This window comes from Heptranchias perlo, chromosome 31 (genome assembly GCF_035084215.1).
Source record: "Heptranchias perlo isolate sHepPer1 chromosome 31, sHepPer1.hap1, whole genome shotgun sequence".
In the NCBI taxonomy this organism is placed as follows: Eukaryota; Metazoa; Chordata; class Chondrichthyes; order Hexanchiformes; family Hexanchidae; genus Heptranchias; species Heptranchias perlo.
This window is the reverse complement of record NC_090355.1, coordinates 6,837,341-6,864,911: the sequence shown is the minus strand read 5'-3', so window position 1 is coordinate 6,864,911 and position 27,571 is coordinate 6,837,341. Positions and strand designations below refer to the sequence as shown.

The 27,571-nt window shown below is 43.0% G+C and overlaps 1 protein-coding gene across 1 annotated transcript in view; it reads right to left on the bottom strand.

The window, feature by feature from the left end:
• Positions 1-27,571, bottom strand: part of abca2 (ATP-binding cassette, sub-family A (ABC1), member 2) — a 457,180-nt gene that overhangs the window by 19,552 nt on the left and 410,057 nt on the right. The window contains exons 38-46 of the mRNA XM_067969563.1: positions 23,269-23,416; positions 19,450-19,573; positions 16,303-16,435; positions 15,362-15,482; positions 13,591-13,769; positions 13,272-13,413; positions 12,409-12,543; positions 5,958-6,061; positions 1,842-1,934 (exon numbers count right to left, since the gene is read on the bottom strand). Coding sequence (XP_067825664.1) covers positions 1,842-1,934; positions 5,958-6,061; positions 12,409-12,543; positions 13,272-13,413; positions 13,591-13,769; positions 15,362-15,482; positions 16,303-16,435; positions 19,450-19,573; positions 23,269-23,416 — 1,179 coding nt within the window. The remainder of the gene's footprint in view (positions 1-1,841; positions 1,935-5,957; positions 6,062-12,408; positions 12,544-13,271; positions 13,414-13,590; positions 13,770-15,361; positions 15,483-16,302; positions 16,436-19,449; positions 19,574-23,268; positions 23,417-27,571) is intronic.

Genomic DNA, 27,571 nt, shown 5'->3' with positions numbered 1-27,571 from the left:
CTAGCCGCCATTATTACTAGCCCCACTTTGTTCAAAAATGTTCCTCTCCTTTTCAAAACTAGTATTACTCCCCTCCCCAAAAAGACCATTCATGCCCTCCGACTACTGTTCCTTTTCTAACCTCCCTTTCCTGTCTAAGGTCCTTTAATGTGTCATCACTTCCCAGCTCCATGGCCAGTTCCCCCCAAAACTCCCTGTTCGAATCCCTACAGTCTTGCTTCTGCCCTACTCAGTGAGATCGCTCTGATCAAAGTCATGAATTATATCCTCTGTGGCTGTGACCAGTGAACATTATCCAACCTTGCCTCCCGTCACCTCTTTGCAGTGATTGATATGATTGATATGATTGATTGTGCCATTCTTGGCCATTATCCAGCTCTTTGGGACTGGTCTCAGGTGGTTCCGCTCCTATCTATCCCAACGCAGTCAAGCACACCTCCTGAAATTGCTGTTCTTCCCACCCTCGCACAATCACCTCCAGAGTCTCCCCGAGGATCTATCCTTGGCCCCCTCCTCTCCCCCACCTGTACGCTGCCCTTCAGTGACATCATCCACTGGCACAGGGTCAGTTTCCATATTTAGGCTGATAATACCCAGCTCCAACTCTTCCTCACTTCCCTTAACCCCATGATCTCTATGCTGTTAGATTGCCTGACTGACATCAACTTGGGGACGAGTCACAATTTCCTCCAACTGAACAGTGGGAAGCCATTGCTTTTGGCTCGCACCATAAACTCTGCTTCCTGCCCTCAGGATCAGGCTGAACCAGGCCTAAGAAGCTTTGGCATTCTGTTCAACCCATAGCTAAGCTTCAAACCCCACATGCTATCAATCACCAGGAACCACATACTTCCACCTCCACAACATCACCCACCTCTGACCCAGTGCAGCCTCCTTATCCATATTTTCGTTACCTTGCCACCTCCAATCCTCCACCCTCAATAAACTCCAATTTGTTCAAAATTCGACTGCTGGGATCCTGCCCTGCACTAAGTTCCATTCACCCATCATCCCATTCTTGCTGATTTACAATGGCTGCCTACCCCCAAATGCATTGAATTTAAAATCCTAGTTCTCAAATCCTTCCAAGGCCTTACCCCACATTACTACAGCAAACATAATCAATATGTCCCCTCCAGTCCTCCGAGCATCGCCCCTTCCCTTTGCCCTACCATAGGTGGCAGAACTTTCAGCCCATTACTCAGTAACTTGCCGTTAGGGAAGTATAAAACACTGAGTAGGAACTTCACTAATCTTTCTCAGGGAATGGCAAACGCACTCAGATAATCACTTTGTTGAGAAATATGTCCTGGTTTTCCAAACTTTTTGTGTTACAGGAGATGTCAGAGTGCGTGCCAGTGGCGTCAAGAGTGCGTGCCAGTGGCGTCAAGAGTGCGTGCCAGTGGCGTCAAGAGTGCGTGCCAGTGGCGTCAAGAGTGCGTGCCAGTGGCGTCAAGAGTGCGTGCCAGTGGCGTCAAGAGTGCGTGCCAGTGGAGTCAAGAGTGCGTGCCAGTGGCGTCAAGAGTGCGTGCCAGTGGCGTCAAGAGTGCGTGCCAGTGGCGTCAAGAGTGCGTGCCAGTGGAGTCAAGAGTGCGTGCCAGTGGAGTCAAGAGTGCGTGCCAGTGGAGTCAAGAGTGCGTGCCAGTGGAGTCAAGAGTGCGTGCCAGTGGAGTCAAGAGTGCGTGCCAGTGGTCTCATGATGGTCTGTGGGTAAAGAAAACAGAGTATTTTATTCAAATTTTCTTGGTTCAAAAAGCCTTTGCGTTGATTGCGGTAATTAGCTGGTTTAGCAATGACTATTGGGTTGGGTTGGGTTGGGCAGAGCTGGAATGTCAAGTTACCGGTTTTTCAGGTGCTGGATGCTGCCAAGACACTTGAACCGCCCGTTTACCATGATGGCCAGTCTCGTGCACAGCGCTTCGCACTCCTCCATGCTGCAGAGATGAAAAGAAGCAGATTATAGACAGCAGGTAGATTGCTAGTGCAACGACTATCACCCATCTCTCACATAACTCACCAACTCCTAAAGCACAGCGAAACAATGGCTTAAAAATGTTGGCTCAGCTTGACATTTCAAATTATTTATCAAGACCACAATTGCAGCGAAAAGGTCATATCCAATACTTGTGCCCTGTGACCTTTTGTTTTGGTGAGGGTGGGGAGTGGGGGAGTGAGGTTTTATATTCATTAACATTAGGAAAGTCACAATGCTGAAGAATGATATAGTTCTACTTTTAGCACCCAATGTCATCATCAAACGCTTCCTGATCACGTACAGAATAGTTTCAATGCAGAGTAAAAGCTGTCTATATTCCAACAATGCACGCTAGATTACCACCCACTCAGTTCTGAACTAGATAGAACAGTATTTTGAGTGGCTGACCAAGTATTTATCGAATTGAAACTGGATATCTGAAGCCTGTTCTTTTTAAAAAAACAGACTAAAAGCAATTTTTTCCCCTTCTGTGTCTCATGATATGGAGATATTAGTCATTATATGCTTTCAATGAATTTTCATCAGTCAAGTAACCCTCAGAACTCAAGTCGTGATGCCATCCCGAAATGTATTCTGTTCTCCTGTTCCAGTTTTACACTTGATGAAATTTGACAATCCAAACTGTACAGTAACCCTGAACTTCAGAACAGCATCTGCTAGTGCACCTTTTTTGGTCCATAATACTAGATTCTGTCAATGAAACACTCAATTTAATGCCAAATTATTTTTGATTTTGTTATTTGCCATTGAAACATGCCTACGCCCAAGTGGATTCATTTCAGCTACTGCCTTTACAGAGAGAGAAAATATTCAGTCAGACTTGACTAGAATCAAGATATCCTGGTCCCAGAGTAACCGGATGGTGTTTGAACCCACTTCACTTCCCAGTGTACACAGTAAAGTTAAAACAATAGCGTCAGTTAACAGGTCTTGTGAGACACTACAGCAGTGGGGTGGAATTGTATTGATGCATTTGCATGAAATTCCTATGTTTGCTATTTTAATAAAGGGGTTAATGCCTCCATTGAAATAGTCAACAAAGGAATTCATATGAATGTGTTGAGATGTTTGTTACTCGTGTCACACAGCACAATTTCACCCTACGGAACAATGTGCTGAATATCATTTCTGATATGTTACAAAAAAAAACTACATATGACAACTAAATAAAACAGAAGCACAAGTTTAGCACAGTTGAACTTTCCGAGTGGATTGCTCCTGGCAGTTTCGCAACCCGAACATGCCCAAAAGACTGTTAGGATACTAACTACAGCCCAAGTTTCTAAGTGTGATTGAAGGTTCTAGGCAAGGCCACTGAATTATGGGTTTGATGGTAAAAATGAACAGAAACCCGGAACGCAATTCCCAAATCACCAGTGAAATTCTCAGAATCGGAATAAAAACAGAATTTGACCTGTTGGGTCAGTGTAAATCAGTCTTCCCGGTTACAGGGATAGCACGAAAAGATGAAAATGAAATGGTCAAATACTCTGTGGAATAAAATTGTCCCTCTGCTGTCAGGACCATGAAAGTGTCAACTGTGGAAAACATCTGGCCAGGTCTGAGTAATGGAGGTGCAGCTGTGGTCAGATAATGTGGGTGTTTAACTCAACTATCTTTGGGGTTAGGCAGGAATCCTGGAGAACTTTCCCTTAGGCGATGGAAGAGAGCTCATTACAGGGCAGGTTGTACATGAGCTGTGGAAGGAACGGGCTTGATGGAATGAGAAAATGCCCTTCATCCAGTGTTCTCTTACATCTCCAAACGTTTCCCCCTCTTTTGATTGCTGACGATTCACAGTTCAGTTCCATCTGCTCACTGTGCTTTTCATTTGTAGAACGTCATACAAGAGTGACAGGGTCAGTTACTGTACCATTGATATCTGTTGGCACCACTGTGTGTTGTTTTGATTCGGTTTGTTGAAATGGAATGCAACTTTGTTGCATTGTAAGATAAAACAACACGCAAAAAATATCCAGATGTTATTCACAGCCTCCATTCAGAACTAGCTCCTTCACATACTTTGTTTGCAGGAGATAATCCTCTTGAATTTTCAATTTATTCTTTTCTCTCTCACTCCAATTGGGTTTTATATGTGCACATCATCCTTCACTGCCAAAAGGGTCTACTGCGCCCAAGCTTTTTTTACTGGTGCTTTTTTAAAGCAGGCCACAGGGTATAAAAAGTGTTTGCATCATAAACCTTTCATGCACTGCTGGAAGAAGTCAGCTGATGGGTTATGAGGGACTGCTGCCCAATTTCAACAACTTGCTCACAAACAAAGTCCGTCTGCAAACGTGTTAAATCATACGTGTTATCAACAAATCCTGAGGCAACATCTTAGCACTGGGCGAACGCCATTATTTTCCTTTCCCGAAATGCATTTTGGGACTAGTGGCCCACCACACAGACTGCAGCACTGCCTGCATTATGGGAATGACGGTATCATTAAATCCCACTAAAGCATTTCAGGGAATTCCTGGCTCATAAAACACAAAAGCCTGTTTCACTTAAAGCTCTCACAAGCTTAGTCACTGAATTGGCTACCCTTCCCAGAATACACCAAAGGGTGAAGCATTTCCTCCTCATGGAAATGTAAAGGAATGCTGCAAGCTGAATTTCTCCGCAGAGCAGCACAGTTGTCAAGAGGATGCGTTGTTGAGTAAACCATTAAAATATGATATTTAAATTCGGTCGACTTTTTTGAGTGGCTGGGGAGCTGCAGAACAGGAATTTGCTGATCGGTGACATTATAGTAATTTCAGGGCAGGTTTAAGAACCAGATGATTCAAATGTTTGGAATGCTCTTTACAAAAAAACTATATTATTTGAACCCATGTGCTTCCAAAAAAGAACAAATCTTCCACTATTACTTAAAAGTTGCCTCAAATACATTAATTTCTTTGGATTTGGGTGTGCTGATGAAAGCCTTTTAAGGATAACAGTCACTGTACACCAGAAATACCCTGAAACTTCCCCGTTCCGTGAAAATAAAACGTGCAAATATGTTTCAATTTATCTGATGAACACAAGTTATTTAACAAATGTTCTCTGGTGACCGGATGGGTGTGCCAGAGTGGGGGGGAAACTGAGGGGAAAGGCAGAGATTCTCCCTTCTCCTCCCAGATACTGTACAACACTAAAAATAATTAGAAATTTATGCGCATCATACAATCGATTAGTCAGCACTCCCTGAAAACTCTGAGATGGGAATGCCAAAGTTCGAGCTCTTTCTGGTCCAGCAATTTGGAACTAAGCCATTTGGTAACTATTGACTGAAGAATATGGTTTTGATATATTACAGGTACTGGTCACTTGTTACTGGTCATAATCTCTGACCTGTGATCTCTTTGCTCAATGTTTGTTTAGCCTGATTGTGAAAGATAGTAACAGACCATTTTAAAAAAATCCTAGCTTCTCTAGTCTCTCAAAATTATGAAGGGTTTTGATAGAAAAGATAGGGAGAAACTGTTCCCAATGGCAAGAGGGTCAGTAACCAAAGGACATGATTGAAGATAATTGGCGGAAGAACCGGTGGGGGGGAAATGAGGAGAATTTTTATTTAATGCAGCGAGTTATGATGATTTGGAATGCACTGCCTGAAAGGGTGGTAGAAACAGATTCAATGGTAACTTTCAAAAGGACATATACTTGAAAAGGAAAAATTAGCAGGGGAAAGAGCAGGGGAGTGGGACTAATTGGGTCGCTCTTTCAAAGATGGGCCGAATGGCCTACTTCTGTGCTGTATGATTCTATGACATCCCCTTCCTCGTAAGTTAATTCTACCGGTCAGTAATATTAAGTACTCATATTGGGGAAGAGTCTGGGCTATTTTATCTACAAATAATAATCAACATTTAAGAAGTCTGGAAGATATCTTTGTGGATGTACGACTGATGTCATGGTTTTCCCCTGAAGAAAATACACAGTTGCAACTTTGAATCTGGTCCGAAAGGGTCACCTGTGTGATGTCAGCACCACTGAACGCCCAGTCTTGATGATGTCGAGAATCAGGTTCCACAAAAATCTGCGTGCTTTGGGGTCCATTCCTGTGGTCGGTTCATCCTGAAACAGAACCAAAGCAGTAATTTGCAGAGCACAAAATTTGTGAAACAAACATCCCGATGGTGGAGAGAATCTGGTTCCAGAAGGGTCTGTGTGTCTAGGGGCCCATTCCCATACTATAAGGCACACAGCCTAAGATGCATTTACCAAATATCAAATGCACAGGCTCAAAATATCAAATACGTAGGCTCGGTATGGTTAGGATTGCCAATCCTCCAGGATTGGCCTGAAGTCTCCAGGAATTGAAGATTAATCTCCAGGACACTGCTGCGAGCAAAACCCGGGAGAAAAATCATAGGGGCATTAAAAAAAAATTGTGTTTTTTTTCATTTTCTTTGAACACTTCTGTTTATTAGTTATAAAAATATTGGAGATGGGAGAAAAGGCCGTTTGACTGACAGTCAAGAATCATCCAATCAGGTAATGAGTCTTTTCGCTTTCTAATTGGCTTGGGATGGCAGTGTGCCGCGTGTTTGGACATGTTGGATGACCAATAGCAGGGGTGTGGGGGCGGGGCAATTGGAGGCGGGAGGTCCATGTGATGAAACCTCCAGGAATTCACTCAATCAGAGATGGCAACCCTAAATATGGTGTGGTAAAAATGTTTCTGGGGAGCGAGGAGAAGTGAATTTAATGCTCGTCAAGGTGAGATGTCAGCACTAGGGAATGGAATGTTCTTTAATTTCCCTCACCAATCATCCTTGTGGCTCTCTGCGAGCAACAGTGTTGGTTAGTACCAAACAGTGGAGAATTTGTGCTGTGCGATTTACCCCCATTTCAAAGTGTTGAACCTATCCAAACTCATCTCACTTTGCACCCGGAGAAAGTTGGAAGCGATAAGAGTTGGCTTTATTCAATCAGTATGGGCTGGATTTAAACCAGGTCTCAGACGAGACAGGGCATTCTGTTTGCCCACTATCATCCACGTCCCAACTGAACAGAACATTCCCAATCGATTGTCGAAGGTAGTAACGGACCATTCTTAAAAAATGTAAATTTGTCTTCCTCATATTACATTGCAAAGGACAAGTTAATTCTACAGGTCAGTAATATTGAGGCAGAACTTGCTCCTGAAATAACAGAGGAGCTCAACAGCGCTCTCCGTTTATAATGGCGAATCGAAGGAGCAAGTTCCGTGTTTGCACATGCGCACTAAAACGTGGAAATCACGAACTTGCTCCTATCGGCTTAAAAATACCCGCTCTAAACTAAGTTTTAAATGCGCAGTTAGTATTAATGACTGCCAAACAACTAAAAGTTAAATTATTTTAATAGTTTTTGGTCATTAAAGAATTGTTCCATGCTCATTACAGTACGCTGTTCAGAGGCTGAGTTGATAGTGTGCAATTTTTTTAAAAGTTCAAAATCAAGCAAGTCGAGGCCACAGAGCCTGCAGTAAGTACTTTTGTTAATTTAATTCACAGGAGCTGCAGCAATCGTTGCCACACTGCTCTTCGCAGGTTCTGGCAAATTAAGTAGCGACTCAAAGAGTCTGGGCTAATTTATCTACAAATAATAATCAATATTTAAGAAGCTTCAAAGACATCTTTGTGGATGTGGAACTGATATCATGGTTTTCCTCCTCCATCGCCTTTCCTCCGTCGACCAGCTGGGTGAGACTGCTCTCGCCTGGTTCCATTCTTATCTATCTGGTCATACCAAGTTATAGTCCAACGATTTTATTTTTAATCCCACAAGCTTTCGGGGGCTTTCCCCTTCCTCAGGCGGTGTGGAAGTGGAAAGCCCCCGAGGAAGGGGAAAGCCCCCGAAAGCTTGTGGGATTAAAAATAAAATCGTTGGACTATAACTTGGTGTTGTAAAATTGTTTACAATTGTTAACCCCAGTCCATCACCGGCATCTCCACATCATATCTGGTCATAGCCAGAGAATCACCTGCAATGGCTTCTCTTCCCGCACTGTTACCTCTGGAGTTCCCCAAGGATCTATCCTTGGCCCCCTCCTATTTCTCATCTACATGCTGCCCCTCGGCGACATCATCTGAAAACACAACCTCAGTTTCCGCATGTACACTGACGATTCCCAGCTCTACCTCACCAGCACCTCCACTGTCTCTCATTTGTCACATTGTTTGTCTAGCACTGGATGAACAAAAATTTCCTCCATCTAAATAGTGGGAAGACCGAAGCCATTGTCTTTGATTTCTGTTCCCTAGTCACCAACTCCATCCCTCTCCCTGGCCACTGTCTGAAGCTGAACCATACTTTGGCGTCCTAGTTAAACTTGAAATGAGGTTCCAACCACATATTCGCTCCATCACCAAGGCCACCTACTTCCACCTCCGTAACATCACCCGTCTCTGCCCCTGCCTCAGCTCATCTGCTGCTGAAACCCTTATCCATGCCTTTGTTACCTCTAGACTTGACTATTAAAATGCTCTCCTGGCCAGCCTCCCATCTTCCACCTTCCATAAGCTTGAGCTCATCCAAAACTCTGCTGCCCGTATCCTAACTCGCACCAAATCCCGTTCACCCATCACCCCCTGTACTCTCTGACCTACATTGGCTCCCGGTCAGGGAACGCCTCGATTTTAAACTTCTTATCCTTGTTTTCAAATCCTTCCATAGCTTCGCCCCTCCCTATCTCTGTTACCTCCTTCAGCGCTACAACTCTCCGAGATCTCTGTGCTCCTCCAATTCTTGTCTCTTGTCCATCTCCGGTTTTAATCGCTCCACCTTTGGCGGCCGTGCTTTCAGCTGCCGAGGCCTTAAGCTCTGGAATTCCCTCCCTAAACCTCTCCGCCTCTCTACCTCTCTCTCCTCCTTTAAGATGCTCCTTAAAACCTACCTCTTTGATCAAGCTTTTGGTCACCTGACCTAATATCACATTATGTGGCTCAGTGTCAAATTTTGTTTGAAAACGTTCCTGTGAAACACCTTGAGATATTTTTACGATGTTAAAGGCGCTATATAAATGCAAGTAGTTGTTGTTGTTGTTGATGAAAATATACAGTGGCAATTTTGAATCTGAGCCAAAAGAACAACAAGGAGAATGAGCACACTATGTGATATACTGCAGGTGTTTTGTAATAGTTAACTTTCCTTGGCCCATTTCAATATAATTATACAGCAATTCCACATGCGCAGTGGCCTACTGAACTAGGAGACACGCACAGTAAGAACTGTGTAGCTGCTGAGGAATTGTGACATGAGAAACACTGATAGACAGGTTTTTGCACACCTGGGAGGGACATATGTGCAGTAAATCTCCCAGTGCAAGATTTGGACTTCCCAACAACTCATTACAATTAGCAGTACGACCCATAACAGGTGGTGCAAATGGTTCAAAGGTTTTTGCCCATCATTGTGAGATGCACGTGCATGTAATTGGTGCACTTGCGCTCTCTGTTTCCTTTTAAAAAAAAATCATGCAAGCATTAAATGTTCATTCATAAGGGAACAGCGTTGCTAACAGAAGATGGTAATTGGTATTTTAGAATAATTAAACTGGAATTTTTGAATGGACACCATTGCTCCTAGAGGCGAGGAAGACCAAGTTTACTCTAAAGTTGAATGACACATCTCTACATTATTGGTTACACATCTCACATGGCCTGTTACGACAGTGAACGTTTGTTAAAGGAATCCATTGTGTGGTGAGGGGATCGACATTTTTGCAGTTTGTTTAAAATGTGGCGAGGAATCCAAATTATTTATGCGCTGATGAATTACTGATCGTGGAGAAGTGGACAGAAAGCACAACATATCTTGCCTCTTTTAGTGGAATTTATATTCAACAGGAACATTAAGGACAAACTGAGCATAACTGGGTCACTGGGGGACAATTAAAATTACTGGAAAGTTCAGCAAATCACAATGTTACAGCACAGGATATGGCTATTGAGCCCATCCTGCCTGTACTGACCCCCTCAAAGTGCAGTCCATTGGTCCCATCGTGCCTGTACTGACCCCCTCAAAGTGCTCTCCATTAGTCCCATCATGCCTGTACTGACCCCCTCAAAGTGCAGTCCATTGGTCCCATCGTGCCTGTACTGACCCCCTCAAAGTGCTCTCCATTAGTCCCATCATGCCTGTCCTGACCCCCTCAAAGTGCAGTTCATTGGTCCCGTCGTTAGGTACATTTTTTCCATCTAAAGGACAACTTCAAGACCCTAGAATTACTTTATCATTGGGTGTTCATGTATTTATACATTCTTCTGTTGTGTGTCTTTAAAAAAAATATAAGGCAGTTACATAAGCATATAGAGGTGTATTTTGCATATGAATACCCAAGGAGAAAGCAATTGTAAGAACTTAATTGGCAGTATTCTTTCAAAGGAGCTTCAGCCCAAAGGGAGTAGATTCATGCCAATAAGTAGATAGGCCTGTTTTACAGTCTGCCTACTGACATTGTAGCTTGTGTATGTATCTAGGGCACTGTGCAAATTCCAGCTGTTATAATGAGACAGGCACAGTGCTATTCCAGCATTAAGAAAACTACTTAGGTGGCCTAGGGAGTCACAGCAGACAAATTGGGATGCGACTCTTATAGAATCATATCATAGAATCATAGAAGTTACAACATGGAAACAGGCCCTTCGGCCCAACATGTCCATGTCGCCCAGTTTATACCACTAAGCTAGTCCCAATTGCCTGCACTTGGCCCATATCCCTCGATACCCATCTTACCCATGTAACTGTCCAAATGCTTTTTAAAAGACAAAATTGTACCTGCCTCTACTACTGCCTCTGGCAGCTCGTTCCAGACACTCACCACCCTTTGAGTGAAAAAATTGCCCCTCTGGATCCTTTTGTATCTCTCCCCTCTCACCTTAAATCTGTGCCCCCTCGTTATAGACTCCCCTACCTTTGGGAAAAGATTTTGACTATCGACCTTATCTATGCCCCTCATTATTTTATAGACTTCTATAAGATCACCCCTTAACCTCCTACTCTCCAGGGAATAAAGTCCCAGTCTGTCTAACCTCTCCCTGTAAGTCAAACCATCAAGTCCCGGTAGCATCCTAGTAAATCTTTTCTGCACTCTTTCTAGTTTAATAATATCCTTTCTATAATAGGGTGACCAGAACTGTACACAGTACTCCAAGTGTGGCCTCACCAATGCCCTGTACAACTTCAACAAGACATCCCAACTCCTGCATTCAATGTTCTGACCAATGAAACCAAGCATGCTGAATGCCTTCTTCACCACCCTATCCACCTGTGACTCCACTTTCAAGGAGCTATGAATCTGTACTCCTAGATCTCTTTGTTCTATAACTCTCCCCAACGCCCTACCATTAACGGAGTAGGTCCTGGCCCGATTCGATCTACCAAAATGCATCACCTCACATTTATCTAAATTAAACTCCATCTGCCATTCATCGGCCCACTGGCCCAATTTATCAAGATCCCGTTGCAATCCTAGATAACCTTCTTCACTGTCCACAATGCCACCAATCTTGGTGTCATCTGCAAACTTACTAACCATGCTTCCTAAATTCTCATCCAAATCATTAATATAAATAACAAATAACAGCGGACCCAGCACCGATCCCTGAGGCACACCGCTGGACACAGGCATCCAGTTTGAAAAACAACCCTCGACAACCACCCTCTGTCTTCTGTCGTCAAGCCAATTTTGTATCCAATTGGCTACCTCACCTTGGATCCCATGAGATTTAACCTTATGTAACAACCTACCATGCGGTACCTTGTCAAATGCTTTGCTGAAGTCCATGTAGACCACGTCTACTGCACAGCCCTCATCTATCTTCTTGGTTACCCCTTCAAAAAACTCAATCAAATTCGTGAGACATGATTTTCCTCTCACAAAACCATGCTGACTGTTCCTAATTAGTCCCTGCCTCTCCAAATGCCTGTAGATTCTGTCCCTCAGAATACCCTCTAACAACTTACCCACTACAGATGTCAGGCTCACTGGTCTGTAGTTCCCAGGCTTTTCCCTGCCTCCCTTCTTAAACAAAGGCACAACATTTGCTACCCTCCAATCTTCAGGCACCTCACCTGTAGCGGTGGATGATTCAAATATCTCTGCTAGGGGACCCGCAATTTCCTCCCTAACCTCCCATAACGTCCTGGGATACATTTCATCAGGTCCCGGAGATTTATCTACCTTGATGCGCGTTAAGACTTCCAGCACCTCCCTCTCTGTAATATGTACGCTCCTCAAGACATCACTATTTATTTCCCCAAGTTCCCTAACATCCATGCCTTTACTTGGATTCCACGCTGAATGTGTATTGCTGTTCCCAAATAATGGACACAAAAGTCCTGGTAGGACAACAGCACTTAAAAGCCAACAAAACACCAACCCTGTTGGAATATTTTTGTGATCTATCGCAGCCCAAGCTACTTGTGATTCTTACCAGGAAAATTAAAGAAGGATAGCCGATCAGAGCAATGGCGGTAGACAGCTTCCGTTTGTTGCCGCCACTGTACGTTCCCGCGGGCTTGTCCGCATATTTTGTGAGTTCCAGCTTATCAAGTGCCCAGTTTATAACCTAGAAAAATGGAGTTGAGGGTAAAAAGATCTTGTAAGTTTGAGCAGAAAGACAAATAGCTGCCCACCAATGTTTAAAACCAGGGTCAGTGGCGAGCACTCCCAGGTCAGGTTAAGTAAACATCTTTCAAATCTACTGAACAATAAGAGCATCTCATAATGCACCCTGTCTAACATTTATATTCCATTTTCCACAGCAGCCACCTTGGCCCTTCTGGGCTAGATTACCCAAAATATTGCTCATCACTGACTAAATCCTGTTAGCTGTGTGTGGTGAGCACATGCCCACCCAAAGCCTTCTCACAGAGGACCTTTAAAGCCAGCAGACAGAGGGGACTTTCATGCCGCTGGGCCTGGGTTGCATTTGAATTCAAGCCTGAGAGGGGGAAAAAAAAGGCCAGTTACACAACCACTGCAGCACCCAGTCATGTGCCACTTTTCTGTGGACAGACTGGGAAACAGGATCAAGGTGCAAGTAGCTAGGAATGTGTATGCCATCACCTACAAAATAATAACTCTGGTGAGATTTTAAAGAATATTTTTTTTATTTAACATGGAAAATCATGGGTGCCTTGGAGCGAACAGTAATTTCACTGATATGTTCAGGTAATACCGTGACTGGAACACAAATTGGACCCATTATTTGTGCAGTAGGTTCTATGGAGCTGCTGGGCAGATTTACTGCATTTTGTGCTCCATGTAATTTGAGACCCTTCTCCCAGCTCTTACCCTCTCTTCATCTTTCCAGGGGACTCCGCGTAGCCTGGTGTAGAGCTCCATGTGTTCCCGGGCGGTGAGTTCATCAAACAGTGCATCAAACTGTGGACAGTACCCAATACTCTGCTGCACCTTCAGCAGGTCCTTGAGAATACTGTAACAGACAACAGGCAGGAAGATGAGTGTTATGCAGTGTTGCCTTGCATTGTTGTGGGGAATATTGAACTTTCTCCTGTAAAGTGAGGCCAGAATTGAGGATAGCGAGCTGATTAAAGCTCAAGGCATCGCCAAATGTTTTTCTTTTTCTCGCTGTAACAAGCAATTCATTTACCTGTTTCCAATAACAAAGGCCTCTCCGCCAGTCGTACTCTCGTCCCCAGTCAGCATCTTGAATGTGGTCGTCTTCCCAGCTCCGTTCACTCCCAGTAACCCGAAGCACTCTCCAGGACGCACACCGGCACACAAGCGATCCACTGCCAGGATGCGGCCCATCTTACGAGACTTATACACCTGCAGATGCCATAGATACAAGTGTCAAGTCTGAACGGAACTGAACTCAGCTCTTTGGATTTTATGATTGTGTTTAATCACCGGTCAGCTACTGGGACACATGTGGGGCCCTTTTCATGATCCCAGAGTATTAACAGAGAATTTCCATACATTCCATAGGAATCTTCTCATCAGATATGATTTATTTTAGTTTTCTGCATGCCCGTTTTAGGGATGAATACAGCATTTTGGGAGACGAAGCACATTGCTTTAGAACACCAAGTACAGTCAGAACACACCCCCAGCATGACATCTTATCTCAACTATGTCATCAGGAAGATTTCCATGCACATTTCTTTTCCATTTAATTAATAGCCCAATCCTGGTTTATTTGCCCCACTTTGCATTTCTCTACATTGAATGTCATCTTCCACCTGTCTGCCCAATTTCCAAGTAAATCAACATGTACAACAATATTTATTTAGCCACATGCAGTCATGCTGTTTGAGTAACCATTACAGCATAACCTTGTAATGAACCTTGTATAATGCAGTGTTTCCGTGTATGGTTCTGGGAATATCTGGGGATCGCACTCTGATTAAAAGAAACTAATGATGCATTTACTTCAGTTCAGTGTTCCAGTTATGCATGGACTCCACTTGTTTTTCTTGGTTTATGTGAACTCACTTTGTGGCCAAATCTGCTGTTGACTCATTTGGGTGTTCCGACGATTAGTTCACTGAATGACATGACTTGCTGGTACAGGATTGTTTATTTACTTTCCAACTGCCAATACCTAAAGAATTTGTTCACATGAGCCAGAAAGGGAACCTGTGTCCACTTCATGTAAATAGGTTCATTCTAATAAACTAAAGGTTAGATTCAGTTGTTATATTAGGAGACTGCAAAGCAACAAGAAAGGCCCTTGCAGCCCACTTTTGACTATCATCTGTGAATTACAAAGTCTTTCCCATGGGTGAAATAAACACCGTCACTCATAGAAACACAGAAAATAGGAGCGGGAGTAGGCCATTCAGCCCTTCGAGCCTGCTCCGCCATTCAGTATGATCATGGCTGATCCTCTATCTCAATACCATATTCCCGCTCTCTCCCCATACGCCTTGATGCCTTTTCTGTCTAGAAATCCATCTAGCTCCTTCTTAAATATATTCAGTGACTTGGCCTCCACAGCCTCCTGTGGTAGAGAATTCCACAGGTTCACCACCCTCTGAGTGAAGAAATTTCTCCTCATCTCAGTCCTGAATGTCCTACTCCGTATCCTGAGACTGTGACCCCTCGTTCTGGAACCCCCAGCCAGGGGAAACATCCTCCCTGCATCCAGTCTGTCTAGCCCTGTCAGAATTTTATAGTTCCTTATTGGTTCTCCTCTGAAGAACTTGCAACCATTTAGGGATAGAATCAGGCAGGTAACAGATAAACTGAGTGGGGCTCCCTGTGACATCCACTGCTGATGTCAACCACAAGCATCAGGCAGGTGATCCGAGATGATGTCCGAGGCACCTACTGGTTTGGGGCTTTCAGGAAGCTGAACTCACTCGCTTCATCCAATATCAATGCAGAATTCCCAATGTATCCATTGCTCTTCGCTTTACCTTCGTCAAGTTCTGAATTTTAAGAACGTCGGTGTCTGCATCTCCTCGTAGAACACGTCTCCTCTCGTTCCCCACATCGACATCATCATCTTCTATTGGCTTGTTAGAAACTGGCAAGCGCCTGTTATGCAGAAGAAGGAATTAGTGCTGAGCTGAAGCACAACCAATGCTTAAAAACAAATGTTTATAAATGAGTACAATTTACATATCTTCATTATCAAGGTGCATGCAGCACACATCAGTAGCCTGCTCCTCCCAATCAAAAAGAAATCACAAGATCACAATATAGGCTTGGATGAAAAGGTTTCGTCAAGCCCATTTGTCACGATACCAATCATTACAGCACCTGCCAGTTCTTCAATGAGTCTAATGTCCTATTCTCATCCATCCTTCTAAGCAAACAGTGCACCACCCTCAGTGTAAATAAATACTTCCTGAACTTGTGTCCACTTGTCCTGTAGCCTTGGTGCATCTGAAAGTATTGGCCCTAATTCACTTTCTCTATTCCATTAAGTCTCTTGTAAAGCCCTACAAGATACCCTTTGATACATCTCTTCCAAGGCTAAAGAGCTCCAGTGTATGTAGTCGTTCCTCATAGCTCATTCCTCTAACAGGGATCAGCCTCACTGCTCTTCTCTGCACCACTTCTAGAATCTGGACGGCCTCTTACTTCTGATTTGACTTCCCTGGTTAAATTTGCTTTAATGACAATTTAATGGAAGTTTTCATAACCTCCAAAAGGGGAAGAGGGAAAGATTCAGCTCTGCGCAATTCGTATATTTTATCAGGGTACCACAAAGATTGTGGGTGTGACTCATGCACTTTTTTGACAAATGCACAAGATTCTAAGGCATTTCACTGATTTTTCTTCAAGTTGCAAGTCTTGATGGTACAGGACCTTATAGATGGTATCTATTCCCTTGGACATATAACATACTTACTGTGGCTTTCTGAAGAAGTTGTACTGACACATGATGGTGATGAAGAAGCCCACAAACCCTTCTATTGTCATGGCAACTAGGCCTCGTGTCACGATGTCCCATTCAAATGGTGATTTCATCTTGCCAAACTGGCCTGCAGGGAGAAATGATACACATAAGAGCTAAACCCAAAGCCTTTTACAGAAAACATGGGCCTCACTCTATTCATTTTCCAAATGGCAATGCAAGTACACGGCTACAGATTGTGTGGAAATAAAAGTACCAATCTCCAAGTAAAGGCCTGGTCTATTAATGTTTACTACCAATGCTGCGTATGAGAGCTTGGCTCTGTGCCCATGTGTGTACCAGTTGACACTCATTAACTAAGTGCACACATGAAGAATGACCACTTAGGTGAGGTAATGGTGGGTTGCCAGCCACGGTGGAACTAGATCCCAGCATGAGTCAGAAGCTTTCAGGAGGGCAAAAAAAAGGGTGGGGGACAGAAATTGTAAACAATTTTACAACACCAAGTTATAGTCCAGCAATTTTATTTTAAATTCACAAGCTTTCGGAGATTTTCTCCTTCCTCAGGTAAATGTTTCTTGAAACATTTACCTGAGGAAGGAGAAAATCTCCGAAAGCTTGTGAATTTAAAATAAAATTGCTGGACTATAACTTGGTGTTGTAAAATTGTTTACAATTGTCAACCCCAGTCCATCACCGGCATCTCCACATCATGACAGAAATTGAAGTGCGTTGATCACTCCCCATTAACCCATGGAAGTAGTTGTGCAGAAAATCTAATTGACTGCGACTTTTCCAGTGAATATATCCCCAAGTGTCATCTTGATCGGTCGATTTTTTTTCTTGCAGTGATCAGAAAATCATAAGTTCTGCTGTGTGTTGGTTTATTTTTTGGTCAGCTATTTGTCTGATATAGAAACCTGTCACTCTGCCTAAGAATCTCCAAACCAAACAATTGAGAAATCTACATAAGTGGAGTTTCTGTTTGTCTGATAGTGGAATGCACACACTTTCCATCGGGACACACCCCAGTATAGAGAACTAAGTTGCAGATTGGCAAGAGTCAAGGATTAAGTGTGCCCAGATTCACTGCTAAAGTTTAGCCAGCTAAAACAACACACCGTACTAGCACAAAGCACTGATAACTTCTTGCCACTTGCCCAGCTATGACCATTCTATCTGTTTGGGCATTAGATAACAGGCCTGTGTTTTGCAGTTCCTCAGTATCTAGGCCACATGTCTTGGGATCTTCCTCCTCACTGACAGGGCCCTCTCTGTCTTGCTTTCCCATCTGTTAACCTGACTCTTGGGGGACAGGGTGAGGGTTCATGCCAAGTTTCCTGAACATCATTGTGGCAGTGGCAGTGGCACTGAGTTCTACTCCAGCAGTTTCCTAACGGGCAATTAGCCATTATTTTGGCACCAAATTCTGCGGCAGTCGCTCTGGGGAGAAAGCATGACTGACATCTTGTGGACAAGCCTGGCAGACTGACTCCTAGTTTACAGCACAGACTATAGCACTGCCTGAGGTATACTTGAAGATACAATTGGGCCTCTTGTCTTTCATTTCCTTGTTTTTCTTACTCAGCTCACTAACTCTTAGGAATATACAACGGCAGAAGAGATGACATGATATTGTGAAAAGTATAATAGAGGGTGTTTGACTATGCTTGCAGAAATGGTACTAATGCAAAACTTAAGCCCCGCTGGGTATGTTTATTTAATATAAATCAATTCTCTTGCTGTCAACTCCGTCCCATTTATACTGTAGAGTAGATTTGCTGAAAAGGCATAACTGCACATGCTTGACATCCACACATGCTCAGTTGTGCCTGTCATGAACAGGACTTTAATACAACTGTGAATGCATCAATTGTGCATGTGTGGTCATTAGAAAGCTGCATTCGCAATTCAGGGAAAATTCCCCTCAGGCCAGGAATGGCTTGAATGGATTGATGGCTGGTACAGGTGAGCTAATCTCTGGCTAGATGCTGGTGCTGCTATGGCATCCAAAGGTCAGAAGCACTGAGCAGACACCCCCCGCCCCCAAGTCGAGTCTCGGTGCTATGTTTAGTTTAGCGGGTTTGCCACTGGAGGCCACTCTATAAAGTAAGTTAGGTATCAGTTTCTGTCTGACTTGAGTTGTTTTAATTGAGTTATTTCTGACCACTGTACTTGGTTTTGTTTCTCTGCTGCTGTAACTTAAACTCCTTTTGCCTAACCAAGTATGTCACTCCATCTGAACCTGGGACCAAGAAGCTCCTGCAGTGGGTCCTGAGTGTGTCTGGGAGGAGCAGGGGCAAGTTGAGATCCCTGTTACAAATGTTCATGTCACCTGGGAGAGACACTGGAGGGTGGCTGGCACCCGTGAAACCTTTCCTCGCCGAGTTAGCACCTCCAGAAGGGAAGAGAAAAATATTGGCTGCCATTTGTTTAACCCATCACACAGCAGAATTCAGTATGTGTGGATAAAAAGTCTTCACAAAACTCCTTCGTTAAATATATTAATCACTCAACAGTAGTTATCAGTCACAAAGTCAATATCATTCATTTGTTCCTCATTCCCTCTGCTTCCCCGTATTTCAGTCACGACATCTCTGCCCTTTGGAATTCTCTCCCAAATTGATTCACCTCATCTACCCCTCTCTGCCTTCAAAAGCCTCATCAGCAACTTGCACTCTGACCTTCCCTTTAAGCCCCTTTCTCCTATCCCATATCTCTCCGAAATTTCCTTCTCTCCTGCTCAGTGCTCACCTTTTCTCCCTCCTTGTTAAGAACTCAGATGTCCCTTTTGCACAGGAGGCATTTCACAAGTATACATTTTGTTGTAACATCATATACATAGGTTAGATCTATGTTTTGTACTACTGTCTTTTTCTGTCGAGCAAAAACTCGCTGGAACCCACAAAAAAATCCCTCAGGTTCAGTGAGTAAACCAATTGATTCTTATCGATACCAATGGCACTGGGGTAAACTCTTATCTACATCGTGTCACCATATCAATCCCAGTGTTCATTAACAAAAGCAGATGACTCTACAAAGGAGGCCTGGAAATTCCAATATTGGCCTATACTTACTTTTGCAGTAACCTTCCCTTTCAACGGTCTAACTAGTAGTTTGGGGTAACACTTCTGTATTTACCTATTTTTGCGTAGTATTCATTGATGTACTCATTGTAGGCCATTTCCATCAATCCATGGCCCAGATTGTAATTCGGGAAAATTAGGAAACATGATTTCAGGTAGCCGTTCACAGCTTTCAGATCCTGTGAAGGGAAACACGAGAAGACAAATGACATACACAACTCTATCTAAACGAAATGAGTGCACGAACCTTCGTGATGCCATAAATGCTTAAAAGCGGAAAGAAGCAATCTCCCAGTGTGCACATTAAAAAAAAAAATACACTCACAATAATAATAATATTAAATTTTATATCCTAATGCAGACCTACCATTTCGCGATCATCACGGGCAGGGGTAGCTACCTGTGTCTTCCATTTATTTTCTTGAGGTGGTGAGTCAATACTATGGACTAGCTGAGCACCAACCTACACCCCTCTTTCCCCAATAAAACACATTACTGGTGAAGAATGCAGCTACTCAGTCCAAGGCCAGGAATACTATGACATACAAATATATATATATTTTTTTACATAAACATGGCAGAGGGGGAGTAAAGCTAAAATTAAAGGAGCAGAGTCACCAATAATCTCTGCCTTGGAAAAGGAGGGGTTTGGTGGGTGAAGTAACCTAATCTGAATCATGTTCTGAAGCTAGAAGTCCTCATTGACAGTTTCCTCATGAGTTCTGGCCACAAATGGAAAAAGAAATATGGGGCGATTTTCATCCACTCCACCTGGCACAAATGGGGCAGAAACGGAGTTAAAATCACGTCCGAAAACTTACCGGCCCGTTCCCTCTCCATTCCAGCCCAGCGGCCCTTTAGCTGAACCCTTACCTTAGGCGGCTGAGATACCTGCCTGTACTCAGGCGAGAGCCTCAATGATGCATGCAAATAGAGACCCATGATGTAATTAGGACCCCAATGGCATTTTAACAGTTGAGCGGGGCTACCCATCAGGAAAACTGCGGAGGTCCAAAGAGGAATGTTTTAAAATTATCTGTCAGGCCTGGACGAGCGGGTGTGATCCTGCAGACCCTACACGGAAAATCTGGGACTCTGCTGCCCCGGGCTCCCACCCGTGAGACCTGAGTGTCAACAGGTGGCCTTCAGGACGCCCGATCTTCAGCTGTCTCTTTACGCCTGTTTCAGGAGGGCAGCTGGCTGGCGGGATGTAAATGAGGACCGGGTGTTAATAGCCCAGCCTCAAATAGATGTCGGGGGATGGGGGGGGGGGGGGGGGGTGGAAAGAGGGTGGTGGGTTTAATGCTCACCCTGTCCCCCATCCACCCGAAACTTGCTCCAGTGTGTCAGCCTTAGCTCATTGGTAACACTCTCATCTCTGAGTCAGAAGGTTGTGTCCCACTCCGGAGTCCTGAGCACATAATCCAGGCTGACGCTCCAGTGCAGTACTGAGGGAGTTCCTGTCTGCCCTCTCAGGTGGACAGAGAAGATCCCATGGCACGATTCGAAAAAGAGCAGGGGCGTTCTCCCCGGTGTCCTGGCCAATATCGATCCCTCAACCAACATCACTAAAAAAAAACCAGATTATCTAGTCATTATCTCATTGCTGTTTGTGGGATCTTGCTGTGCGCTAATTGACTGTCGCGACTCCCTACATTACAACAGTGACTACACTTCAAAAGTATTTAATTGGTTGTAAAGCACTTTGGGACGTCCTGAGATCGTTGAAAGCTATATAAATGCAAATTCTTTCTTTCTATGTAGCTAAATTTCTGAAGAGTTGTCACTCAACAAAGTCACCCATAACTAATTCTACCGCAAGCCACTCTTGATGATTTTGTTTAATTCTTTATTTTCAGTTGGGAAGAGGCAAGAATTTCTGCAGTCTGAAGATAAAAACAAATTCAAACTGTTTCATCACCCATTTAATGCTTATTGCCAACTGAATTTTTCCCTTTCTTTTCCAGCAATTGCTCCCCCTCCTGAAGCCTCTGATACCTTACCCAAGTGGTCATTCTTCATGCGTTACCGTGGAGAGTGACTATCAGCAAGGAGCAGGGTGACACAGCCAACTGCGGTCCAAATTTGATATCCGGTCCTATCTACTTCCAACAGGGGTGACTGGGTAGTGATCTGGAGCTTGAACCAATGTTCAACTCCATAACCCAGAGAATTGAGGCCCATTATATCACCCCCACTGTTGGCTGGATTAGATGAGCACACTCAACACAGATCAGAGATTAAACCTAGGATCTAACTGATCTGTAGGGCCCTGTTACTCACTCGAATAAGCAGCTGAGCTATTAGGCGAATCCTCGCCTCTTCCCTCAGAGTTGCATTCAAATGGCTGCTTTATCATCTCCTAAAACATTCACAGAAGGGATAAATTGGCTAAAGACTGAGAAAACAATACATTCATCATTCAGTCTCCGAACCCCAAGCATAGTGAAATCAACTCTACAATACATCATGAAATGTATGTATTACACTCGATTTTGGCCAATTTTGCAAAACTGCGTTCCTGCAGGGATTTTCAGATATTTGCTCCCAGAGGTTGAGGCTCCCTGATAGGTGCTTGTTTTTGGAAAATCCACCCTATAATCGTTAACAATTGCCATGCATCCAATACTAGAAATGCACAGAAATTATGGCACTAAGCAGAACAATGAGGTAGCCTCATATCATAGTCTGGGAGTTAGAACATGTGACTTTTCGAGAGTTCATCTGAGAGGAATAGCCAAGTTCTGTATAACCAACAAATGAACTCGCACTTGTACAGCACCTTATCATGTCCTCAGGATGTCCTAAAGCACTTCACATCCAATTACTGTGGGTTTTTTTTTAAAAAAAGTATTATCACTGTTGTATAGGCAAATGTGGCAGCCAATTTGCACACAGCAAGATCCCACAAATGGCAAATATGATGCATGACCAGTTAATCCATTTTTGCTGATGTTGACTGAAGAAAGAATTTGGCCAGGATACCAGGAGAACCCCTTGAATCGTACCATGGGATATTTTACGTCCACATTAACAGGCTGAAGGAGGCTTGGTTTAATAAGTTGCTGAAACTTGAAGGAGTCGTACGATTAATATTCCTTTGAAAAAGATTGCAAAGAATTATCATCAAACTTAATATCCTTTGATTTTGGCGGTTTCATTGCACTTTTGGATAATGTTGTTCAATCAGTGACTGCTGATGGCCTTAGTAAGCTACCTGTGTATGGGAGACGTGACTGAACTTGATAGCGTATTAACGTGGTAGAAACTGCCCTTAGCCAAAAAGTACTTCAGGGTTCATCATTTTAAATTTTGCGTTTTGTTCATCTTCACACTATTGGGTCAGTAAGTCTGGCCGACTGGTGGAAGCACCATCAGTACGACCACAGCAGCTGTTCAAGGACAACGCCCACCATCACTACCTTCTCAGGGCAGTGAGGGACGGGTTATAATAATATGCAGTCTTGCCAGCGTCGCCCACATCCCTGAGAACAAATATACACATATGTATAAAAAAATGTCGGCAATGACAGCAGCAGCCCTCGCTGTTTAAACTGAAGGACTTAAAAGAAACAAAGCAATTGACAGAGAAAAAAAATAATTCTTCAATACTGTTTTGCTTCTAAAAGCAGTACTAATGGTAAAATTCAAGATCCAAAAATACAATAGCATTGGCATCATGAACAACATAATATAATTTCTTAAACATTACAAGAGAGTGACTTTAAAGCGGTAATCTGATAAACGAGCTGCACAAGATCGTTACTGACCGCTTGACTTTTGCTCTCAATGACTTGCTCATCGTAGAAAATGGGTCTGAAGGAAAAGCGGAGAAGAAAGGAGTACAAAAGGCTTCCACTGCTCGAGTACCCACCTTGTCATGTTCAAAAAGTTGAAGCAGGAATGTGGCAACCGTTGCCGTGATACCAATGAAGAGGTTGATGACAATCAGGAACACATAGGCTGTACTGGGAACCTCAAACCAGAAGGAAGCTGGATACATGATTGGAGTGATCGACCAACTGTGGAGCAAGCAGCAACAAGAAAGATCATTCCCCTGCTTTTCAAGTTTGCTCTCCTCCCTCTTTTTTGATTGTCACACACTGTTGCCCACCAAGAGGGTCCAGAGGGGTGGAGCAGCTCTCTACCATTGACACTCTGTAACTGCGATAAAAGAGCCAGCACATCTCACCTGCTGACTTCCTCTCTTTTCCTGAATGGAAGCTCCTTGGCCCCACCATGTGCCTTCCCAATAGCCAGGACAATATTGAGCATTCACTACATGGGGAATTGCAGCTATGAATGTGGTACAACCTCACATCTTACCACACTGCGGTTCATTGAATTGGCAGACCAGGGCCCTGTGCCACCTGGGTATGGGAGGGGGTGCAAGGGATAAGAAGTTTCAAAAACTTTGATCATGTTGGCTTTTGAAAGTTATTGCTCCCTTGCGCGAATATAGTAGCTGGCATTGAGACAATGTTGGTTAGAGTGGGGGATGGGGATGAAACCAAAAACTGGTTTAGATTTTCTTTGGGAATCAGGAGCACAGTCATTTTTAAGGCACCTGTACTGCCACTGAATGAACCAAGGATTGGGCATCAAGGCAGGATACACATGGTTGATCAGACAGAGGAACCTGAAAACTGTGGATGAGAGTGGAGCACTGTGCTAATTTATTATAAAACAAACATCAATTTTCAGAAATGATACTGGCGACTCGCTGTGATCGAGTTACCAAGTAACTAAACTCAATCCAGTGGATAACTTGTCAGAGGGCAAATGCTCGGTCAAAAGACAATTTTATACATCAGGAGACAAATCAATATCAATGTCTTAAAATCTGCTTTTTAAGTTGTCTGTATTTTCAAACCTAGTGATTGCTCTTGGTGCTCCAGTCATTCTTCACGATATGTCTGTGAGTTCACTAACTTGATTTTACAGATCAGCGATTTTTTTTGTGCGATCTTTCAGCAGCCTGTTTTTTTTTTAACTGCAGTTTCTTATTCAGATAAATCAAATATAAGAAAGTATAAAAGCTATAACACTAAGTGTGCCGCTGATGAGGCATTCACAGTCAGATCAACACAAACAAAGCAACCAGGGTCAGAAGTGTCAATGTGCCACTTTAGGAACAGATGCCTTGTTCGGATTTTTGTCTGTGCCATTTGAGGATAATTATGTGCCATGAATTCTTGTCAATCACTATAGAAGAGGCTGTCATTCTCTGTGTCTGGGCCGATTTTGAAATCAGTCCTTCTGCAGTGATGTTGCTTAAACCTGTGCTAGGCTGTGGAACGTCTCCCCTGCCATTCAATCAACATTTAGGGTTGGTTGTGAATTTGAACAAGTGAATAGCACAGTAGTATACCCATCTCTTTTCCCTTTTACAACAGGGAATTTTCACACATATAAGCATTGTTCTTGCAGAAACTGAAGTCAACCCCACTGCCTGCAAGTATTCCCAGGTCCTGATTAATTCCCATGAGTACACGTTTTCCAACTTGGAGGTGCGCTGAGGCCATTTGTACAAAATTATTTTCTTCCAAGATTGAACGTATCGACACGCATTTCATTAAAAACTATTGTCCTGATTTTTTTTCGTCCTCCAGCTGTGGGGTGGAATGGTCTGTTACACACATCACACAACATTACAAACAATGTTAGTCCAACAGGGAGAGGAGAGAAAAGGGAGAGGGCGATCTCCTTTATAAGCTTAACTCCATAGTAACTGGGGAATTCTGCTCAATCAAGGGCCGACAGGCAGAGATGTAACACTTGGCTCTAAATACAACCTTTTGATGAGATCGCTGGCTGATATGAAATCTTCATTAAAAAAAACACACACAACCTGCAGTTAGAAAATTATGAAATGTCAACCACTTTAAAATCGAGAAAAATGTGTTCTCTCTGATGGCAGCAGGTTGCATTTCTCCCTGTTTTCTTTCCTTCAACCCAGCACCTGCTCCTTTCTATTTAAACCCCAAACCCCTTCTGAAATTTGAGATTTTTTCCCTTTAAATTAGATAAAATTACACATTACAAATATTAAGCACTTGCTGAAACTGATGCATAGAGGAAAGTATTGGTGCAAATCTATTACACACGATATCTAAATTAAAAGATTATTTGGAAATGGTTACATCCCAAATCAAATTTTCACATTATCCAAAGGACGACCATTTTTACCCATCACACAACAGCTTGCTAATGACTTATTCAAACATCAACACCTCCACTCACCTTAACAGAGAAAACACAATATATGAACCACAGTTTTGTTGTTTAAATGATTGCAAGTACTCACGAGTTCATGGGACAATACAAACAAGCAAATCGTTCACTGATCTGGGAAGAGAGTTTCTGTCACACTTCAATGTTTTGACTAGATGTCCTTTTCATACTTTGTAAATTCTTAGCAGTAATAGTGACAATGTTTGATAGCAAGAGGACGAGGAAAACAGATACTGCTGCAAAATATGGCCATCAGTAGAACAGGAATTTAGTTCTAACAACTTTCCTGTTTTTAGAATCCTCACTGCCATCCTCTCACCTTCTCCTCTGCATAAAGGTGACTTGGACCATTGACTTCGCTTCATCTGCCAATGAAGCTTCATAATCACCAACAGTACAGTATTTTGTGCTGAGAAAAAGCTAGTTTCATCAGTTGTTTCTCTGCCCTGAGATGGAGAGCTCCAATCAATAGTTTGACCACTGAAATCTAGGATTATGAAACTTTACGTCCAACCAAAATCTGATATCCAGCTTTTGAAGTTCAGCCAAAGGAGTCAAAGTGAAAGGAAGATGGTTCAGTAATGGTATTGTGCCCCAGATGTAATACAAAATATGACTTTGTATAGTATTCATTAGATCTGCATGAAGCAGAATATCAAAAAATGCTAACCATTGTTTGTATTATTTTGACTGTGTCCAATTTGGATCTTTTCCAATGGTGTCCAACTAGAATGTCAATTATTCAGCACCCAACTCAAATAAGGATGTGTCTAACACTGGCTCCAATTACTCCCTTCAAGAGCAGTGAATTAAGATACAATCTGAGGCTTGTGTTTCAAATTTAACGCTCTGAGCTGGATGATCCACGCTTCACCATTGTGGACGGCTGCGTTGCTTTCACTGAACAATGGGCACATTGTTCTCGGTTAACGTTTTAAGCGTACAATAACTCTGGGTAAGAAACCCATCACATACGCATTTTAGTTAATGCACCTTTCCATTCAATCAGAACCCTGATGTTTTCCATGCGCTGCCCGCAACTTGAAAAGATTTTGTTTTTGTTTCCTTTAAAATCAAACTACTGTATCCAGAATGTGTTTGTGCTCTAATTACTGGCTCTATTTAAAAAAAAAACGTGCTTTAAATCGCATTTACTTTTGGTGCCAGCAATAGAATCAAGACAAAACTGAAAGGAATTTTAAGGCTATTTTTGAGAGATTAAATTTCCTTAATAAACTTGCAAAGAATGACTACTGTCAACAGTCACAAGAGTGGTTGGGAACCACCTGCTCTCCATATCCAATGACATGGTAAATTCATTCATGAAAGTTTCCTCGGTTCGGGTATTTTCAATATAGGAAATCTTTACAAACTACAAACACACCCAAGCGTGTTTGTAAGCGGTTTTGATAGAGTAAATAGCGAGAAACTTTTTCCACTGGCAGGAGGGTCAGTAACCAGAGGACACAGATTTAAGATAATTGGCAAAAAATCCAGGAGGGAAATGAAAGACTTTTTTTTTTGCATAGCGAGTTGTTACGATCTGGAATGCACTACCAGAAAAAGTGGTAAAAGCAAATTCAATAGTAACTTTCACAAGGGAATTGGATAAATACTTGACAGGGAAAAATTTGCAGGGCTATGGGGAAAGAGCCAGGGAGTGGGACTAATTGGACAGCTCTTTCAAAGAGCCGGCACAGACACAATGGACCGAATGGCCACCTTCTGCGCTGTATAATTCTATGATTCTAAGTACCACTACAGAGAGACCAAAGAATTCTTACTTGCAAATGGACTTGGAGTAAAATGGTCTTGGAGTAAATGTTTAAGATGGAGTAATAACAAGATCGAACTTTACTTGCTTGTATTGTAGATCATAATAAATAATAGAAACATTTCCTGTGAAACTCAGCGATCTGCCTTCTACTTATATAACTCATGCA